Source organism: Vigna unguiculata, chromosome 5 (assembly GCF_004118075.2).
Source record: "Vigna unguiculata cultivar IT97K-499-35 chromosome 5, ASM411807v1, whole genome shotgun sequence".
Classification (NCBI taxonomy): Eukaryota; Viridiplantae; Streptophyta; class Magnoliopsida; order Fabales; family Fabaceae; genus Vigna; species Vigna unguiculata.
In genome coordinates, this window is record NC_040283.1 from 31,587,332 (window position 1) to 31,610,439 (window position 23,108).

At 30.8% G+C, this 23,108-nt stretch overlaps 1 protein-coding gene across 11 annotated transcripts; it reads left to right on the forward strand.

Annotated features, from left to right (window-relative positions):
- Positions 1 to 528: 528 nt before the first annotated feature.
- LOC114184926 (mitochondrial inner membrane protease subunit 1) lies at positions 529 to 19,830 on the forward strand. Of its 11 annotated transcripts, XM_028072330.1 has the most exons (9): positions 534 to 690; positions 3,791 to 3,819; positions 4,095 to 4,191; positions 4,512 to 4,574; positions 10,536 to 10,716; positions 10,806 to 11,027; positions 12,812 to 12,922; positions 14,680 to 14,731; positions 19,458 to 19,830. In XM_028072330.1, exons 3-8 carry the CDS (start codon positions 4,184 to 4,186, stop codon positions 14,713 to 14,715), a joined length of 621 nt encoding a protein of 206 aa, XP_027928131.1. In that variant the 5' UTR covers positions 534 to 690; positions 3,791 to 3,819; positions 4,095 to 4,183; the 3' UTR covers positions 14,716 to 14,731; positions 19,458 to 19,830. The 11 variants fall into 11 exon arrangements, 7 of the variants coding, with proteins under 7 accessions (XP_027928132.1, XP_027928131.1, XP_027928133.1 ...); XR_003604688.1 differs by lacking the exon at positions 19,458 to 19,830 and having other exon boundaries at positions 529 to 690; positions 10,806 to 11,043; positions 14,680 to 14,698; XM_028072331.1 differs by lacking the exon at positions 14,680 to 14,731 and having other exon boundaries at positions 532 to 690.
- Positions 19,831 to 23,108: the final 3,278 nt, after the last annotated feature.

Sequence of the window (23,108 nt, forward strand, 5' to 3'; positions counted from 1 at the left end):
AATATTTGGTTTAGACTAAGTTTAGTGTCTGCAACCTCTGGGCAGGTAGTAATGTCATGTCCAGAGGTTGCAAACACTAAACTTTTTGACCCCAATCCTCTACTTTTATCATCTACAACATTATCTTGCCAGTCTCACTTCCAGACATTATAAACCAGTCTCAATCAATTAAAAATCAAATAATTTAATTTTTAGAAAACCAAAAATAAAATAAATAAAAAGCAAAACTAGATATATTATATATATATATATATATATATATATATATATATATATATATATATATATATATATATATATATATATATATATATATATATATATATATATATATATATATATATATATATATATATATATATATATATATATATATATATATACACACACACACACGTAACAGAACAACAACAAAAGCCAGAGAAAAAAAATGAAATAAAAAAACAAAGAAAGATATATAATATATTATATATGTAATGATCAGTAAAAGTAAAAAAAATGAAATAAAAAAACAAAGAAAGATATATTATATACGTATGTCATTAATTCGAAAGAGGGAAAAGAGAAGAAGGGAACAACGACGCCACTGAACCAGCGATCCGACGGAGCTGCCACGCGAGGCGATCAGAGCTGCCGTGCGAGATGATCGGAGCTGCGACGTGAATGACCGGGGCTGAGATTTCGAAATAGGTGAACGTTTTCAAGTTCGATCTTCTCTTCTTCTTCGATTAGGGTTTTCGAGTTGGGTTTCGATCTCTATTTTTGCTTGGATTTTCGATTTGGGGCATTGGGGTTTTGGTTTGGGCTTAAAATCCGAAAGCCAACAACATGTTTTTGTGTCAATTCGTCTCGTTCTTCGAACTCGGTGACTCGCTCTCGAACTCGCGAGTTTGGTACGAGTCGACGAGTTTACTCCGAGTTCATTACGAGTTTAAAAAAAACGAGTTTATATGCGAGTTAACCCGTGAACACTGTCATGACTCGCAGACTCGTACGGGTGTACGAGTCAACCCGCGAGTTTGATAACCATGGTTGCAGCCATTAATTTAAAAACCAAAATATCAGAGGAGAGGGTGGACTAAATGGATTGAACTCAGTTGCTAAAACATATTTAAACAAAATCTCTTTGCTGGTGCAGTTCACTCCTTTTAGTCCTACTATGTGAAAGAAAAGAGTGGCATGCTAAATGAAAGTGCTCCTTGTAAATTATAAGAACTACACACTGAAGTTTTGAGAGTAGCAGAGTGTGACTCTTGCAGCATAAAATGAAAGCAGAGACATGCAAGGATTACATAATAATCGTAAACTTTGTGGCCAAATTATGCGTGCAATGGGTTAGGTGGCATGATGTTTGTTGCTATATTTAACCATGAAGGGAATATAGTTGTAAAGAACACTCTTAATTGCAAATATGTACTATCTCTAATAGAAATTTAATAGTTGTGATCAATCATTTTTCTTTTTTTCCTTGATTATTGTTTTCTGATCATAGGTTGTACTATATGAAATCCATTAGTTATGTCTGTTACTAAAGGCTTACTTGGATAAAGACTATCAAAAGTCTTCTCTCTCAGGAGTAGAGCTTCTCTAGATTTTTTTCATCTGCTTTATTTTGTATATTTAAATATATTTTACTTAATTATTTCTTCTTTTGGATTGTATTTAGTGAATATTCTTCCTCTGTGTGCTCTCATTTCCTTTTTATTAGCAGAAATGAAGAGAAAACACACTGATCTCATGTACTGGGTGGGAGTCATAACATTTCCTTTGGTTGTCAAATAGGAAACAAAATGGAAAAGAGAAGAATATTTTGTTTATAAAGTCAATTTTTATTTTTCATCAAATAAAGAGGAATCATTATTTGTGTTGTTTTTCCTGTTTCTTTTTTTCTTTTCCAAATAGACCAATAGATTTTTATGACTAACTTCTGAGTTGCTCTCCATAAGATATGTTTTAGCCTTTTGTGTTCATCTCTAAAGGTGTGATTCTCGAGATTATCAGACAATTATATGTAGTGACTGTTTTCAAATTTCAAATAGAATGTCAATACAAAAAATAATTCCATAGAAACTTCTAATTTTAATCGAACTTAGGAAGCAACATTATTTAGTTGCGCATTATTAAAGCACCATTTCTTCAATTGGCTTACCAGTACTGCTTTTTTTTTTCTTGTGAACAAAACAAGAACTGTTAGAATATCAGTATCAAACTTAAATGAGTTAAGGACCAAAGGCCCAAAGAAGATAATGGACTCAATGTACATCATGGAGATCACTTTCAAATTCACGTGATTTCTGTAGTCTCTTTCAAACTTGAAATGAAATTTCTTAAACGAGGCATGGAATAAATTAGTCATTCAGAGTCACAGAATTCCCTCCTAGATTAATAGGTGCAGTGGCAGAAACATTTTAGGAGTAGTAGCTTTGAAATTAATTAATTACGAAAATTCACCAAAAGGAGACACACTAACAAGAAAATTGTGATACTACTTTATTGTATATGTCAAAATGTATGAGTTGGTGTGTAGAGTGTGTTCCCTTCATGAACGTACCACCCAAATATGAGTTGGTTATAATAAGCACATGGATTTTAATTTTTTTTTATAATTGAATAAATCAGTTTGAACTATTTTCACGTAAGATATAAGCTATTTTTATATCTTAGAAAGATTCCCTTTACTTTCCTTTCACCGCACACCATAAACCTTTTTCTTTTTAATTTGTTTCTTGCCAGGCCAGTGTGATAAAATCTTTAGAACTGATAATTGAAATGCATTGCCCTAAACAAAAAGTGTGGCCATTGCACTAGGTTTCTTTTTTGGTGTTAAAGTAGTGGCAGGTTTTCCTATCTAAGTCTTTTCTTCCGATCAATGACTCATAATTGTTGAAATAACGTTGATGATGAGAGGAAAGTGGAGTTGATGATGAATGTTAATAATTGATAATGCATGCATAAATGCAAGAGTAGAAGTAGTACTATGATGTGAGGGCATGAAAGAGTGAAGAACATAAATTAGAAAGCGCTGAAGGAGAGAGACAGAAGAAACAAATCTATAAGCGAAACGATGTGTTGGCTCTCTCAACAGCTGAACATTAAATTGGACAGAGTTCTGAGTCTCCTTTCTTGTTCCCACCATTAAATTGGACAGCCTCTTTTTGAATTTCAACCATCTTTTAATTAAAACCTTCATACCAATCTTCACATACGTTGCTATAAGAAAAGAGAGACAATACAAACAATTGTAAGTATTAGTGAAACGATAAGTTTGTATATAATTACTCTAATTATTTTATCTGTCAAATTTAGTTATTTGCTTTTGCTTTTGTACTCTACCTACTTGTTTTTATGTTATTTTTCTTTTCTTTCCTATGTGTCAGACAAACGTATCTCTGTTTTCTCCCAATTGCTTAAGCTTAAAAGTTTCTCTACATGATGTGTGTTGAAGTGTCACCTCTATTGAATTACTTTATGTCGACTTATTTAGTTTCTCAGATTGGAAGATTGGGGATGGGGAAATCGAGTTGTTATATTTTCTGATAGACGTAAGTAGAAGGTAAAACACAGAGCAGTGAGAAAGTGAGGCAATGTTTTGTTTTGGTTTGCTGACTAAAATAAAATAAAATCGAATGTCTAATAAATGAGGTTAATATCTTTGATGACACACGTCACCTTTTATGTCAGTGTGCAAACTTTCATGATCTCTTTAAGGAACTTCAACTTTATTTCTGTTTGTCTTTGTTCTTCACTTGTTTATTTTCTCTCTCTTTTTTTCTGTTTTCTTTTTCTGCAGAGACAGCACAAGAAGGGAAGATCCTTTTGGTAAGAAGCAACATTGACTATTGTATAATGCTTCACTCTCCTCTTTTGAAGTTATGTTCATTTATGTCTATTTTCTTTTGAAAATTACGATCATTTCGTTTTTAAGTTACGATAATTTGTTTAGTTCTAAGAAATTATAATGTTTATACGTTTTACATATTTATAATTATTCTTAGTTTTCGAAGGCACGAAGATTTTTCTTTTTTTTTGAAATATTTTATATATGTTCTTTCAAAATTAAACCAGCTTACTTTTAAGGCATGTTTAAACTTTAGTTAAATTCAAGACTCTAGTATTACTCACTACCAAGTCAAGATTCCGAGAAAAAAAAAAGCATGTTGGAGGAGCTTAGACACATCACGTGATGGATTTGTAAGGTTTTTATTATTTATTGAGATTTGATTTGAGAGTAACTTTATTCATTCGTGTCGTGTTATTCAATTATTATGTACATATTTTTGGGAAATTTCTTTTATCAGTATAAGGTAACTTTTAAAGTTATCAAAGTCTAATTTAAGAAAGAAAGAAAAATCGTGCTAAACCTCATTTCCAGCGAATGACATTGCATCCAACGAATCTCATTCTAAAAGTATTTGAAAAAATTATTTGATTTAATTGGGAATGTAATTCGTATTTGGATGTAAAAGTAGAAGCATTTTTGTTTTGAAGAGGTTTTAGTTTTTGTTTTGCAGAGGTTTTCATTCTTGGGAAGACTTTTGGATAGGTAATATCGATCTTCTGTGCATCCTTCCAAGGTCAGTTCGGTGGTTACTATACTTGTAATGAATTGACTTCTGATTTAGTTTTCTGGTATGGATCTGATTATTTCTTTCTTCTTTAGCAGTGGTTTATTCATATACTGATGTACTCAAACTAAATCATACATGTTTTTTATTTTCTACACATCATTCATGTTTTAGACTTTGGTTTATTGTTTAATTTCATTTCACAAAACTCACTTTTAAGGTAATAATTTTCTCTCACCCATCTATTTTGAATCTCCATGGTTCGTTTATTATTTTCTTTCAGTTGATTCATAAGGATTCCTATTTATTTTAAGAAATTGACGAGTAGAAGAATTTGGCTTTTCTCATTGTTTAGTAATTTAACTTGTGAATTTTGTCCTTCTTTATCTCATATGTCACTTCTCTTTCGCCACTTTCTTTTCTTCTGTTCAATAAAAACTGTTGTTAGGTGTTTAAATAAGATGATGTTAGGTGTTTTATGACTTATATAGTAATTCGTTTTGGAGTAGTATTATATTTCATATAAACATTAGATTCTATTTCATGTAAATATTAGATTGAATGAGACTTGTTTTCTGGATGTTTTGGATAATTATATACAGTATATAAGATGATGTTAGGTGTTTTATGACTTATATAGTAATTCGTTTTGGAGTAGTATTATATTTCATATAAACATTAGATTCTATTTCATGTAAATATTAGATTGAATGAGACTTGTTTTCTGGATGTTTTGGGTAATTATATACAGTATATAAGATTATGTTAGGTGTTTTATGACTTATAGTAATTCGTTTTGGAGTAGTATTATATTTCATATAAGCATTAGATTCTATTTCATGTAAATATTAGATTGAATGAGATTTGTTTTCTAGAAGTTTTGGGTAATTATATACAATATATAAGATGATGTTAGGTGTTTTATGACTTATGTAGTAATTCGTTTTGGAGTAGTATTATATTTCATATAAACATTACATTCAATTTCATGTAAATATTAGATTGAATGAGATTTGTTTTTTTGATGTTTTGGGTAATTATATACAGGTTTGGTATGTGGTAAGAAGCATAAATGAATTTTTCATAAAAAAAATAATAAATCACTTTTTATACCAGTTGAGGTCATACTTGGTGTAAAATGTGTAATTTTTTATACCGGTTGGAACTATAATCGGTATAGTAAGTCATTTTTTCTTACATAATTTTTCATTTTCAAGAGGACTTTCTATACCGGTTTTAGAAATGGTATAAAAAATAATTTTTTTATACCTGCCATGGAACCGATGTAGAAAGATCAAACCTTCTATACCGCCTGCATCTATACCGATGCTAGAACCGGTATAAAAAGCCTTTTTTTAACCGGTATAAAAAGCCTATTTTACACTAGTGTTACCATCCAGGAAAGGCAAATGTAGTGGTAGATGCTTTAAGCAGAAAATCTTTACATGCCTCTTCACTAATGATTCATGAAATGAATTTGTTAGAAAAATTTAGAGACATGAATTTGTCGGTCACCCTAAACCATGATAAAATAGAATTAAACTCCATTCAGATCACTAACAATTTACAAAAGCAAATCCATGAGGCACAAGAAAGTGATGAGTTCATTAATAAGAAAAAGAAATTGATAGGTCAAAGGGGTGGGGAGAATTTTGGCATAGATAAAACCAGAACTTTGAGATTTAAGGATAGGATGTGTGTACCCAATAATGAGGAAATTAAGGAAATGATTCTAGAAGAAGCACATAAAAGCAAATTAAGCATACATCCGGGCACAACAAAAATGTATCAAGATCTCAAGAAAATGTTTTGGTGGCCCAAAATGAAAAAGGAAGTGGCACAATATGTAGCAAAATGTCTAGTTTGTTAAAAAGCTAAAATAGAACACCAAAAGGCAACAAGAATGCTACAATCCTTATATATACCTGAATGGAAATGGGATAGTATAGCAATGGATTTTGTAGTTGGCCTTCCACGAACCATTCAAAAATTTGATTCCATATGGGTTATCATGGATAAGTTAACAAAGTATGCTCATTTCTTACCCATTATCTTTAGGTATTCATTGGAAAAATTGACTAAATTGTACATAAGAGAAATTTTCAAGTTACATGGAGTTCCAATAAGTATTATATCTGATAGGGACCCTAGATTTACTTTAAAATTTTGGGGAAGTTTACATCAAGCCTTAGGTACCAAGCTTCACCTTAGCTCAGCTTATCATCCCTAAACTGATGGAAAATCTAAAAGAACCATTAAATCTTTGGAAGATTTACTAAGAGCTTATGTGTTAGAAAATTCTAATAGTTGGGACTGATGTCTACCTTTGATTGAGTTCACCTATAACAATAGTTTCCATTCCAGCATAGGTATGGCACCCTATGAGGCATTATATGGGAGGAAATGTAGAACACCTTTGTGTTGGTTTGAGACCGGTGAGAATTCAGTATTAGGTCCTGACATGATTCAATATACAACCGAGAAAATCAAAATGATTAGAGAAAAATTGAGAACAACTCAGAGTAGACAAAAAAGTTATACTGACAAGAAAAGACGACCTCATGAATTTCAAGAAGGTGATCATGCATTCTTGAAAGTTACACCAACAACTAGAATTGGTAGGGTGATAAAATTGAAGAAACTCACTCCCCGATTCATTGGTCCTTACCAAATTCTTAGAAAAAAAGGTCTTGTTGATTATCAAATTTGTTTACCCATTTTTCTTTCCAACTTTCATAATGTCTTTCACGTGTCTCAATTAAGAAAATATATTTTTGATCCATCACATGTAATAAGACCTGATATAGTACAATTAAAGCATAACCTTACATTTGACGCAGTGCCTGTACAAATTATGGACAAGAAGGTCAAGGAACTGAGAGGCAAACAAATTCCTCTGGTAAAGGTCATGTGGAATGAAGCTAATGGGGATATTACATGGGAGTTAGAAGAAAAAATAAAAGATATTTACCCTAATTATTTTAGTAAATAAAAAAAATTCAAGGGCGAAATTTTTGTATCTAGGGAAGAAAATGTAACATCCAAAAAGTTTATACCACAATATTTTTAGTATGTTAACACCTAAAAGTTAATGATTGATTATTTTTCATATACAATGCATTGGAGTTATACTATTTATCTTCATTATTTCTAACATTACAAAATAAAATCCCAATAATAATATTATATACACTATTAACAAATATTTTTTTTTGTGATCAAGTCAATATATTTTAAAGAAACCACATTTAAGATCTTCATTGAGAAAACATGTTGACAGTACTTATAATATATATGATGGTTGAATATTCTATAAATAAATATATATACATATATATATATTATTGAAACTAATAATACAATAAATTATGAATATACAAATTATGAATATACGTTTAATAATAATCGATATTTGATTTTATATACAAAAGTTTGAATAAATGCAAAATGAATAAATGAAAAATGGGTAACAATCAAATGCGAAATCTTTGAAAACAAAGTGACAGTGGATTGAATAACAAGTGAATGAGAAAGTTATTATCGTATCTAATAAAAATTATAAGAAAAGAAAAAGAGAATATATATATATATATATATATATATATATTTATATATGTATGTATGTATATATAAATTGAAGAGATTAGAAACATTTAATGTTAGCATATTCGTTTCTATCTTTTATCCTTTCATTATAAAGAAAAAAATCTAGGATTGGATGTTGAGAACTAATGGAATCAGAATAGTATAGGAACTAAGTTAATTAAGAATCAAACTAGAAGTAATGATTACCTAATATAATATTAATAAGGGTGGGGTAAGAGAAATAAAGAGCGAAATAGATAAGCTAGAAAAAAAAAAACAGAGGGAAGCTTCTGTGTGGATCCATTCAAAGAGAGAGAAGTTACAACAACGAAGAAAAAAAAAATTTATCACCAAAGTCTCGATACAACCTTGGTGTGTTTTCCATAATAAATAAGGTAAGGAGAGGAGACGTCTATTATTTTATCTCTTTTACTTTTATCTTTTTTATCTCTTCATAATTATTTTTATTTCTATATTTACTTTAATTGAGGTGTCCCTAACCTCATTCTAATTTATATTTAGTTTTCATTCCTATTTATTTATTTATATTCATCTTTAGTTGTGCACTGATCTTATTTATTCAATTTATATTTACTTTCACTTACTTATTTATATTTATCGCTAGTCACGTACTGGTACTTTTATTTATTTATTTATATTTATTTTAATTATGCATTTGACCCTATTTATTTATTTCTTTATATAATTATATGGTTTATGATAAATTAAGATTTGATTATTGTAGTTGAATGTATGACCTTGGGGATTTAAACGAGTTAGTATTACTCAAGATGAAATGTTCTTGAGTTACTTTGTTGTCCATGAGCTCATTTATCTTGATCAGTCGCTACAAAATTAATCAATATCTTTATAAAGTATGATGAAATTCAATTTTATGGATTTGGAAGATTTTCCATCCTATTTTATATTATTATGATATCTTGTATATTTTTATGTGATATTTGTCTCACTTTCCTGTTTTATGATTGTGTATGAAAAACAAAATTTTATAACCTCATCATAGATGGTTGCTCCCAACATGTCTGATCCCTTCTTCGCTGACATCGTGGTTGTCTTCCTAGGAAATGCATGGCAAACAAATGTAGTAAATAATTCTGTGTGACATTTCAGGGGAATGGAAACTCTACTATCACTTTCCTTTCGAGTCCAAATGCACTTATTATCATTGAATGACAAATTGGAGTTACCTTTTACTTACCTCCAATGGTCCAAGTGAACCCTATCCATAACCTTTTTCCTCCTCATGTTTGAAGACCAGTATATGAGGGGGGGGGGGGGGACTGTAGGATGCATATCGTACTGTAAAATATATAAGCATATATGTGAATATTTAGATATTATTGTAAATTTTGATACTAAAATTTTATAAGTAAATCATATAATAATAATAATAATAATAAAGGGTTCGTAAGTTGCCACAACTTTCACCAGATGACTCCAACTCTTTTTAAGTGTATTTGACCAGCCTAGTGAATATGTCATTGTTGTGTAAATTTGCTAATAATTTGATGTGTTAAATATGTTTTTAGTTCCTTAACTTTCGGTAGAAATTGAAAATAGTCTTTCTTCGAAACTTTAGACTAATTTAGTCACCTATTTATTAAAGATGAGGGATTTAATTGATATAAAATTTCAAAGAGAGACTAATTCCAATTTTCACTAAAAATTAAGGGACTAAAAACATATTTAACACTAATTTGATTCAAACTCCAACTTTTTTTAGTGTATTTCCCTGTCCATTTTGCTCTTGTAATATAAAAGGCCTTACTTCTTTAGATTCTATAACTATTTTTTATAATTATTTTTTAAAAATATACTTTTATAAATTTAATAACATTTTTTATTTCAATAATAATTAAAAGAAATAATTTTTATTTATTATCATAACCTAAAAGTCGACAAATAGTATATAGTGTAAATAATCAATATTTTTTGTTTCGTTACGTGGAGTCATATAAGTAATTTATTTGTTCATTCTGATTCAAATTCTACAAATTCGTTTATATCAAATTATTGTAATAAAATTTTTTTGAAGGTAATTTATATTATTACAACCAAATTTATGATAATATCTTATTATTCATTTTTTTAGTTCTTCTTCTTATTATTCTAATTTCAATAAATTACGTTAATTCTATCACTTTTGGGCATGTAATAATGTAATAATAAATTAATTTTAATAATATACAATTAATTAACTCTAATAAAAGAAAACGTCGAACGGGCATAAATACTTTTTTTTGAAACTTCCTAATTCCTAAAAGAAGTAGATTACAACCCTTTCTCTCAAATATTCCTTTATATTCCCATAAATTGCTTGTAGGTTGCAACCTCAGTGAGTATTCTTTCGCTTATTGCTCTCAAAGAATGGTGTACTAACAAGCTTCGAAAAGAAGAGACCGAAAGAAAGAGAAAGATGAGGTTTTTGGGTCACGCAGCTCAATGGAGAAGCGCAGCGAAGGAAGCGTTGGACCGCACAAGCATCACTGTGAATTTCCTGTGTTGGCTTCACTTCACCAGCAACTACCTCTGTTCCCCGTTTCACGTATTCATTTCAAAGATTCAAGCTTTTCTCCCCTTCTTGGTGCTTTTCGGATACTCTTTTGATTCAATTGCGTCATTCCCTGCTTGCAGGCGTATGGGGTTAGCATGCTCCCCACTCTCAACGTCACCGGCGACATCCTCCTCGCCGACCATCTCTCTCCGCTACTCGGGAACGTCGGCCACGGCGACTTGGTTCTCGTTCGGTCCCCTCTAAACCCTAAGATCAGGTTGACGAAGCGCGTCGTGGCCGTGGAAGGGGACACCGTCACTTACTTCGACCCGTTGCACTCTGAAGCTTCTCAAGTTGCAGTGGTGTGTGTGCTTAGTGGTTTGTTCTTCATTTGCTCTAGAATTAATCTGTGTTTTTATATTTTTCTTTTTCTTTTGTAGTAAATGAATATAATTGTTTTTACATTGTCATCCAATTATTGTTAGGAATCTAATTATTGTTAGGAATTCAAGTAAAAGATGAAAGATGACAGGAAATGAGAAAATTCGGTGTCAGGAAAGAAAGACTCGTTAACATCAAGTCTTAAAGTCTTATGTTGTAGGTAATTTAAAGTCTTTTATATGGACAACTCATACTTAATTTGTGTTTAATCTCATTGAGGTTTATCTTGGTGTCCAACTCTAACGTAGACAAGTATGTCTGTTGGAGTAAGACCGAACCGCATTTAGGCTCACACTTGAGGGGAAGACTCTTAGAATTCAAATATAAGTTGAAAATCTCATATCAAGCAGAAATGAAAAAGTTGAGTCACATATAAGAATAGAAAGGTCATGAACATTAAGTCATAAGGTTTTATATTGAAAGTGATGTCAAGTCTTTCATATAGGCAACTTACATATCTGAGGTGATCAGTCTCTCTGGTCTATCCTTTAGAAATTTCTCAACAATTGTCAAAGTCAACAAAGAATGTTCCTCGCAATATGAAAGTGCGATGAGGGTCATTGTATGTCTTGTTCTTGCACATTCACTTGTATATGCAAAGAGACTGTTTTAGATTGAAATCCAAGTCTAATGGGTCACCAAAATTGAACTTTACCACTATGTCAGGGATTGTTCTTATGGATTGTGATTTGTTGACGGTATAAACTGACTTTATATTGGTAGAGAACAGAAGTCTTTGAAATGTACCTCATTGATGGTTTTATTATGTTAGATATCAAATATGAGATTCAACCTATTGTGAAGTTAGGGATCGATTCATTTGTGAAAACACTTTTTTTGTTTTCACTTTGTTTTCTGTTTCAAAATGTTTTCTTTTTCCGTTTTCACTTTTTCCTGGATAAACTTCAGAAAACATCAACCTAAATGCCCCCTTTCTTTTTCTGTTATGAATTTAGATGAATATTTGCAGTATAGAGTATATATACATGTAATTCTAATAAAGTAGTAGCTTAACTGTATAATCATGCAAGATCGTAGTGAGTAAAGGCAGGTGTGAGTTGCTTTAGTCATGACTCATAAGATTGAAAGCCATCGGTTGATGCTTTCAATTTGTGATTTATCATAAGTTGTTTTTATGTTGTGTCCCAGTTAGGCGGGTCTTTTTGACTGCTCATTCAACTGACTCTGATGTTTAGGTGCCATTTTCATTTAAGAATATGTGGAACTAAGAGAATGGTTAGAGTAATTTTCTACTTCTTCTCTATATATAGAATGGAAAAGTACAGTTTCAGTAATCTGGCTGGTGCCACACAGCAGCTCTGTCCCATGTATAATAACTTGGCAGAAGAGTCTTAAACAGATCGAATACGTTTCTGTTTTACTCACTTGGTCACTTGAAGAGATGAGTTATTTGCTTGTGATGAATAGTAATGTCAGTCAAAATTTCATTTTCCTTAGGCTGAAAACAAGTATATTTTTAAGTAAAATATTATAGTGTTTTTTTTATAATGCAATACACTCATTTATTTTAAACCCTACACCCTAACTTTTATGCCCATGCCATTTTGGTTAGGCTATCATGCCAATCCAAATACTTTTGTTTGCTGAACTTAAGAGGCAATAAGTAGTTATTATTAATCGTCCATTGTTTGATATTATGCTTTAATTGCTGTTATAATCTGTTTTATCAATCTTTTCTCCACAGGTGCCAAAGGGGCATGTTTGGATTCAAGGGGATAACATTTATGCCTCCCGTGACTCACGCCATTTCGGTCCTGTCCCATATGGTCTCATAGAAGGAAAAGTGTTTTTCCGGGTAAGTGTTGTACCTCATACATTCTACGTTCTTGTATGATTTACGAATTGGTTCTTTAAGTTTCTCTCTTTTATCTTAAAATTGTTTGAATTTCATGATGCACTTTTCTCTTATCTTCATGTGGTCTAACATTTTTTATTTCCCATAAAATTGCTGAGTGAGGTAGAGTTGTATTAGTACTGTTATGTTAATACAGTGCTAAGCTTGTTTTTCTTTTCCTCACTAGTGTACTCGGATAAATCAGTCATTTTGTAGTTGAACCAATGTTTATAAAAGCACACTGGTCATTGAACCGGTCAAGACTCAAGTTCAAGTTTCAACAGTCTAACCTTGACTGAACTTTGGTTGAACTGATTTTGATAAATACTCTCTCTAGTCCTTACCATGAGACGCATATTAAAAGAAATTGTTGGTTCTTTTAATAAGACATTTTATAATTTTTATACAACTTTAGATTTATTTTACTTGTTTATTCCTATTAAACATTATGAGTATTTGTGGGAGTAATAATTAAATATTCCCTCCGGCCCTTAATATAAGACATAGTTTAAAAGAAATTGTTGGTAAGGTATTTTATATATTCTATGAAATATTAAATTTCTTTTCCTTATTTCTCATTATTAATATTATGGATATGTGTGTTTTTTTATTAATAAACAACGAGAAAATAGTTTTAAAAGTCATTAAGGAGGGTAAACTTTGTACATTGCTGACATTATTTTCTAAATTCAACAAAGTCATCTGAATTAATTACTTTTATTGGTTTATGTGTTTACCTTAGAAATGTCTTATATTAAGAACGGGAGGGAGTATAGTATTATAATTTTATAATACTAAAAAAAAATATCATTGTATTTTTTTAACAGTCAAAATACATATAAAAGTCTGAATAAAATATATCATAATAATAATGTTAAATTAATAAATTACAATAGCGTCTACTAAAAATAATAATTACTTACAAAATAAAAATAAAGTGACAAATTGGTATAATAGGAAATTATACAAAATTTGTAAATAATATCAATTGATATACATGTATAACAATAATAGTTGGTATTATAATTCGTAGAAATTTGTGAACATTACTAATTATGACTTTTTGTTTATTTTTGGTTTTTATATTAAGTTTTAATTTTTTCTTTTTTGAATCACTGGTTCAATGAACTGGTTTTCACTGTGTTTTGGCCGGTTCTTACTGGTTCTAAAATTTTTGGGTTTTATACAGTGATTAGACTGTTTAGGGGCCAATCCAATCCGGTTTTCAAAACCATGGTTGGAACTGTAAAGGTAAGGCAGCAACTGCTATTTGTTGATGATCTTAGATATCATAACCTTGAATAATTTGATCTATCATTGTAGTCAGAACCATAGTTGAAACTGTAAGGCATAAGACAACTGCTGATATTTGTTGCTGATTGTAGATATCATAACCTTGAATATTTTGATCTATCCTTGTATCAGAACCATAGTTGAAACAGTAATGTATAAGGCAACTGCTGTTATTTGTTGCTTTATTTAGATATCATAACCTCGAATAATTTGACCTATTATTGCAGTGAAAAGTGAAAACATCATTTGCTGTGCGGAAGCTAGGTCATTCTGATTAATTAGTTGAACCATTTTATGTTATACTACAAATATTTTACATGATTGGAAAAAAGTGCATGTTAACAGTTGTTGGCAAGTACGAATTTGTTCTATTTACTGATTTTAAATCGTCCATTAAAAGTTTTCCGAATGCTGTATGTTACTAGGTATGGCCACCTGGTAGCATTGGATTACTCGATTGAAGATATTATAAATAAGGTACTGTACTTTTAGTTGTGTTTGAGATGTATGCTTGCATCTTTTGTTTAAAGTATTTATTGAACACTATGTCCCTGACTACAGAGAAAGTGAAATCTTTCATATGAATCTATTACGTACCTTTTAAAGAATTGGCAAAACAAGATAGAGAGTGCCTTCTAAATAATTGACAAAACAAGATAGATAAAACGTAAAAAAAAGACCCCTTTTCTGTATTATTCATTGATTATCTATTCAAAACACAAGCATCCGCTTACAAAGGAAATGTCCTTTCACATGGGACATTCCCTATCTCAACAACTAAAATCCTTCTTATCTCAGCACCCCTCGAGATAAGAATATATAAACTTTCTCAAAAAGTCTCACCCCCCAAACTACTAAGTACTTGTTTTTTTAAACATCCTATTATACATTCTCCAACCCTTCTCATTACTTCCCTTCCTAAACCCTAAACCTTAACATTAGCAAACATGTAGTACTTCTTGATTTTAGGAGAGTAACAACGATACTATTTTTGAAGTTGCACTTCCTATTATACATTCTCCAACCCCTCATTACTTTCTTTCCTAAACCCTAAACCTTAACATTAGCAAACATGTAGTACTTCTTGATTTCAGAGAGTAACAACGACACCGTTTTTGAAGCTGCACTTCCTATTATACATTCTCCAACCCCTCTCATTACTTCCCTTCCTAAACCCTAAACATTAACATTAGCAAACATGTAGTACTTCTTGATTTCAGGAGAGTAACCTTGATACCGTTTCTGAAGTTGCACTTCCTATTATACATTCTCTAACCCCTCTCATTACTTCCCTTCCTAAACCCTAAACCTTAACATTAGCAAACATGTAGTACTTCTTGATTTCAGGAGAGTAACAACGATACCGTTTTTGAAGTTGCACTTCCTATTATACATTCTCCAACCCCTTTCATTATTTCCCTTCCTAAACCTTAAACCCTAAACCTTAACGTTAGCAAACATGTAGTACTTCTTGATTTTAGGAGAATAACAACGATACCATTTTTGAAGTTGTAAATAGTCCAAGAAGACACATTTAATATAGGTGGTAGAGAGTTTATTCAACCTTGGTGACAAATAATGAACAAAACATACACAATCAAACAAGCGGAGGAAACATGAAAGAGAGAATATTTAAAAACCTTGGAATAAGGAACACTATTGCTTAGAGAAGATGACATTTTTGTTAATAAGAAAACAAGTAGTTAGGATAGCATCAACTCAATGATGGACCAATATATTGGCACCATGTAATAAGGTATAAGTTGTCTCAACCAAGTGTCTACTTTTTCTGTCTACAATACCATCTTTTTCAGGTGTGTGGACAAGTAGATTGATGTGAAATGCCATGTGAACTTAAAACTATAAAGAAATTAGATAGTTACGCTTTGGCATTATCACTCTGTACAATTTTAATTATTTGGCCAGACTGATTTTTATTTCATTCTAAAAGGATGTAAAGATAGTTGACAATTTGGAACAATCTTTCATAAGATAAGCCTAATTATATTTGGAGGTAATAAAATACCTAAAACCAAAAGATGAGACATGACATAGTTCGCGAATATCGAAGTGGATGATAGAAAAATAATAATTATGTCTCAATTCAAACTTTTCAGGAGAAGAATATTTAACATGATTTCTTAGTTGACATGACCCACATTCTAACATATAAGGAGTACTAAGTTTAGGAACCATTTTTTTTTAATTTGACAAGTGAGGATGTAACAAACAATCATGTAAAGTTTAGGAGATGGAGATGTAAGACAAGGCACATGTGGAGTAGTTTCAAAATAGTATAAGATTCAAGTTCTATTTCAATTAGTCACCTTGTATTAGGTTCCTGTATATCAAAGGAATTGTCATCAAAGGTTAGTGAACAATTTTAATACTTGGTTAATTGACTTAAAGATATAAGATTGAAAGGACATGCTGGAAAAAAAGAGAACAAATTAGATATAAGGAAGGAGAAAGGGAGACTTGATGAAGGATTATCTTGTTTCCTTTTAAGATTATGGAATATGATGAAGAGTTGTTTAAGAAAACTCAAGGAAATCCCCACTAGACATTAAGATAGCAAGCTATTTAGATGTGAAGGTTCCTTTCCAAGAGTACAATAGAAGGAAGAGATGGATTGGAGTTCTTAACAACGAAAATAGCAATAAAAACACAACGAATTTGCAATGAAAAAAGAAGAACAAAGTAAAATGGAAGAGAAGAGAGTAATGGTTATGGAAGTGGAGCACGCCACTCATAGAGGGGGCAAAGCCAAACCAAGCTCTAGAGATGAGTGTATGGTGCCACCACTTGCATAAGCAAGATAAGGCAAGAGTTCTTCCACTCCTTGGAAGGAGGGCTAGCTCACGGATATGTGGTTGAAACAAGAGTGTTTTGATTCAAAATGTTCAACCCTTGTACAAGTGGTAGAGCACCCCCATAAATAGAAGAGTTTAAGGGCCTCTATGCAAATAAAAGATACATAAGGATGTCTCTACAAAAACCTAACCCTACCTTCTAGAAACTAGGTCAAATAAGGTTACAAAAATGAGAGACAAAAAAGCTAATTATGGTGTGTGCAACGCTAATTTCGTTCTAGCACAAAAGGAGACCAAGAATGTGTCTCATGTCTCTAAAAAGTGGCCATAGTGTGCTAAAAACAAAGGAGACCAAAGGTACATAGGTACACTTGTTTTATGCCTTTTTCTTTATGCTTTATGCCTTTGCTTTACTCTCTTCTCCACATCATTTATGCTCCCCAATCACCATGCGCCACCTAGCATTGCATTCTTACTCCTAATTAACCTACAAAGCAAATAAACATAGATTAGCATGTTGGCTTAAGTCAAGTCAACTATAATCAACAAGTCAAACCTAGTCAAAGGTCAACAAGTCAACTAAAGTTGATTCAACTAAGTCAACTTAGGGAATCAAAAATAACAAATGCAAATGAAAGAGATGAAGGATTAGTGAACTTCCTTTCTAAACATGCTTAGTCTTCTTAAGCATGTGCCTCCATCCTTGGTTGGGGTGAATCCTTCGTCAACATGGAGCCTTCCTCCATCATGAAACAACCCTCTAAAAAGGTCGTGATACTTTTTCTTTTTACCAGCTTTTGTGGTCTTCTGAGCTTTTGTAGATTTCTTAGGTGGCCTGCCCAATTTTCTGCTATATGGGATTACTTATAAGGAGATAGCCTCATCTTCAAAATCATCTTGTTTACTCAATTGTTCTTCCTCCTCTTGCACCCTATTAGATCAGAATTTAGAAACCATATTAGCATCCACAACAAGCCTGGAATTAGAATCAATTTCTTTGGCTGCAGAACTAAATGCAGCAGCAGCCATATCAGAAGAACTATTTGTAGCCTTAGTATCGGGAGAAGCAATAGCCTCGGCTTCAGGTTCCCTGGTACTCAAACTATGAAAAGTATTATTATGAAGCGGGTCTGACCCATTATGAATCTGCTCTAAAACGTTAGAAGTATAAACAATAGGAATATGTTCATCAGACTGAACTTCAAGAACATTCAAAATTAATTGTGTTGTCATCTTCCTTGCTCTCTTATAGAGAAATCATGTTTATTGCTCAAGCAGACACCCTCTCCTTTTTCGGGTGCCATATTAAAATACTAGAAAAACAAGTTCAAATTAACACTTTCTGTGGATTCGGGTAGGTATGGAAAGGAAAAGAAAGAAGGGCGAAGATAGTGGAATATAGGATTGTTTAAATACGAGGAAAGTGAGTGAAAATGAATGAGGAAGTTTGTAGTTAATGTACCTAAAAATAAAACATAAAAAATTAATTGTTATATAAATAATTGCTAATATACCCTTGGGTGTATTTATTAAGCATGAGTGTAAGTTATATTTGAATAATGGATAATTATGAAGGAATCCCTATATGTAATGGAAAAAATATTTAGAAACATTTATTTATATATATATATATATATATATATGATGAAATATTTTCCCTATTTGAATATAGAAACATAAAAGTTTATTAAAAAAATTTAATATTTTAAATTTCAATTTAGAAATGAAATTTAAATATATGTTTAATGAAATAATAACATGCCAATTAATTTAATATTCCAACAATCATATTTAACTAACCGTGAAAATAACTAATTACAATCATGGATTAAAAAAATACATAAAATTATAAAAAATAATAACACAAATAATACGTGAGTTTCCCATATTGTTGGTAAGTTATTGAATCCAAATTTCAATTCCATCAATCCTTAATGGACATGTTGGAGACCATTACAAAGGCTCCGGGATATGGTATTGAAAGCTAGTTGTAGTTCATCCACACCTTGTTGCAGTCCTTTAATACCATCCTGTATTTGGTTTAACATAGGAAAGATAGGGTTGATGTCCTTAAACCTCGAAATCTTTATCTGGATTTTCGTGGTCTTCTTTGTCAGGGTCATGTTACTCATGGTAACCTATGCAACGTTGCCATGCACTGTTTATGTTGACTACATTTAATTCTTTCTGAGATTTCACGTTTAGGAAATTTGACCACCCTAATTTAGTCTTGCAATTTTTAGGTCAAAGAGAATACGAGTTATAAGAAGAGCATAAAGCAATAATATGTTATTAGTTTTTCATTTTCGCATATAATCAATGATATGATGTGACCAATTAATGGCATTATTATGTTTCATTTCTCACGTCATGAAGATATTTTCTTGTAGGAGTTGTGCATAGTCAACATCGCATAGACATTCGCGAAGCTCCGACATTAACATTTCAACCAAAGTAGCATTCCTATTGTAGTTGAGGTATTTAGAGGTGTTGGTTAGATCAATTTTTTCTCCACCATATTTCAAGTTTGCAGCATTTATCCAATCATTTGGTGTGATCTAATCTTCTTCAACACCTTAATGATTAGATTATCTACGTCGAGGAGTTTGATATTTGTTTACAACGGTTTTACAATATCCTCATAATAATCGCGTTTTCATGACAGTAATCTTTTGAAGGATTGAGAGGTCAATTACTAAGAAATGTAATCCAAAAGAATGTAAATCTAGTCATAAAAAAAATGAAATTCATTATCTTCGACTAGACGACAATGGCTTCTGTGTCATAATCATTGTAATATGTTTTTTTAATTAGTTTTAAATTCATGTCTACGCACAAAGTATTTTTTGTGTTTATTAAAATCGATTTAGAAATTGAAGAAATAATAAATTAACATTTTTAAGTTTATAATTAAATTATGAATATAATCAACCTAACAAATTATTTATAGGTTTAGAAATTAAATGTTTTTAAAAATATAAATACTAGATTTTGTACAAATATAAAGGATGTGTAGAAATATATAGAGCAAACTTACTAAAAATATAAATCAATGTATGATTTATTGTATATTGTTAGATTTGTTTAATCAGTGTATTCATAAACTTTTCTAATGTGTTGATAGATTTGTCCAATCAATGCATGGATATATTTATCTAATTGTTACACTCGTTTAATTAATTAATGGATAAACTTGTTTATTGTATATTTGAAGACTCATTTAATCAAAGAATGAATAGAGTTGTCTAATGTATATTAATAGACTAATTTAATATGTGTATGAACAAAGTTATTTAATGTATATTGTTGGATTCATCTAATTAATTTGTATATGGACGAATTTGTCTAATGTGTATTGTAAGATTCATCTGATGAGTGCATGGAGATACTCATGTAATGTGTATTCTTAGACTCATCTAATTAATGTATGTATTTACTCATCTAATATTTTTTGCTATACTTATCTAATCAATATATGAACAAACTCATCTAACGTGTATTGCTAAATTTGTCTAATTTTTTTCGCGATACCATCTAATCAAATATGAATAAGTTCGTCTAATGTGTATTACAAGATTCATCTAATTAGTGAATGAACAAACTTGTCGAATGTGTATTAATAGACTTGTCTAATTTTTGTGTGGAAAGATTTGTTTAATGTACTTTGCTAGAGTTATCTAATCAATATATGAATAACTCATTTAATGTGTATTGTTAGATTTGTGTAATTAATGCATTGACAAACTCTTCTAATGTTTTTTCTTTACTCATCTAATCAATATATTCCTTGATTTGTCTAATAATTTTGTTATACTCGTTTAATTAACATATGAAATGACTTCTCTAATATTTTTTGTTATACTCGTCTAATTATTGTATGAATAGTTTCGTCTAATGTGTATGGTTAGGTTGATGTAATTTTTTATTTTGCTATATTCTTCCAATTTTTGTTTGGAAAGATCTGTCTGATGTGTATTGCTAAACTCGTATAATCAATACATTGACAAACTCGTCTAATATGTATTGTTAGACTTGTCCAATACGTATATGGACACACTCGTCTAATCATATTCAGACTCGTCTAATCAATGCACACTCAGACTTGTGTAATGTGTATTTAAAAACTCATCTATTTAGTGAATAGACAAATTTGTCTAATGTGTATTAATAGACTCGTCTAATCTATGTATGGACAAACATGTCCAATGTACACTACTAGACTTGTCTACATCCTCGTTTAATGTTTGTTGTTAGACTCGTTTAATTAGTGTATGAACATAATAGTCTAATCAAAGTATTTGTAGAATCATTTAATATGTATTGCAAGACTTATTTAATCAATGAATGAACAAACTCATATAATATGTACTAATAGACTCGTATAATTTGTGTATGAATATACTTGTACAATGTATATTGTTAAGCTTGTCTTATCAGCGTATAGACAAACTTATCTAGTGTTTGTTGCTAGACTTATTTAATTAGAGTATGGACAAACTTGTCTAATGGGTATCGCTAAACTAGTATACTTAAAATTGTGAAATAATTCATCTAGTTCTTTTTCTATACTTGTCTAGTAATTGTATGGAGAGACTCATATAATGTGTATGGTTAAACTTGTCTAATTAGTGCATCAACAAACTTGTTTAATATTTTGTTATACTCATCTAATTAGTGTATTCTTAGACTCATATAATCAATGTATGTGTTAAGAAATGAACTTTAAGCGTAACTTAACTTTACAAAACCAACTTGTAAAGTAAGGTTTACACTTACTTATATATTATAAATTATCAGGGTCAAACAAATTTAAAAAGAGTTAACATCATTTATGGAAGTTGAAGCTAAAATCCTCTTCACTTTTCTAGACCTTGTATTAAGGGTGTAGGATTTCTTTTAAGGCCTTGTATTAAGGGCCAAACAAAGTAGGGTTTTTGAACAATCTTAAGTGGTAGAGCAATGTTTGCGCCTAGCTTAAGTTAATCTAGGGTAATTAGTTTTGTAACCTAGATCGGTGGAGGACATCCCACACACATGATGCCACATGATAAGCCCTTAGTGGAGAGTTTTCTTACAAAGGTAGTGGCCATCTGTCATTTTCCTAGTAAAGAAATTTTTACTAAAGTGGTTTTCCACATGACATTATAGGAGTGAAGAGTTTTCCTAATAGTGAAAGTATTATATAGGTTTGGGGCAAGATAGCATTTTAGAATTTTGGTCCACTTTGGAGATACCTTACTCTATAAATAGAGGTGTCTTTGTTGTGTATTTTCACTTTGAGATGTACAATGTTATGCTGCAAAAATTTAATTTGAGCCATAAACTTGTTTCTTAGTCATTGCTAGAGGCCCTCGAACCACCCTTCTCTAGAGAGAGTGCCTAACCTCTTTAAGAGCACCATCAACCACCTTCATCCAACCACCAAAACCTCCAAACAGAGAGCTTTTACCACCACCCTCCTAGTTCTGCCCACCATCCATCTTCTTGCTTTAGCCCAACCTAACTTGAGGAGGAGGTTATCAAATTGAGAGGTCAATTACTAAGAAAATGTAAATTCAGTCATAACAATGAAGGTGAAATTCATTATTTTCAACTGACAATGGCTCTGTAGTCATTATCATTATAATACTTTTTTTTTCTTTTAATTTTGTGAAATATTGATTGTGATCCAACAAGTGTGATAAAGGGGGGAGGAGTAATTGAGTTATTAATATAAATTGGTTCTTTTTGTTGTGGGAGACTGCTTTGATGCTTTTGTTTTGAGGATGATGAAGACATTAGATATAACCTACATATATTAATAATTTATGATTTTTTTTCCTTTTCGAAATGTGAAGATTAAAAGAATAAGAAAAATAAGTTAAAATTTCCATTTCATTCTAAATTATAAAATTAACTTAAATAAAACAACATCATAATTTTTGTAATTGATACATTTATGAACAATGATTATTATTATTTTTGTAATCAAATCCATCATCATAATTATAACCAATGTAAGCAAATGAACAAATAAGATATGTTATTGATAAACTCTAAGT

Excerpts from the sequence above, each read along its gene's own strand:
- LOC114184926 (XM_028072330.1), top strand. Across the intron at positions 4,575-10,535 it reads CTTCTGTGCATCCTTCCAAG|AGAATGGTGTACTAACAAGC; the intron begins GTCAGTTCGGTG and ends TATTGCTCTCAA. Across the intron at positions 12,923-14,679 it reads AAGGAAAAGTGTTTTTCCGG|GTATGGCCACCTGGTAGCAT; the intron begins GTAAGTGTTGTA and ends GTATGTTACTAG.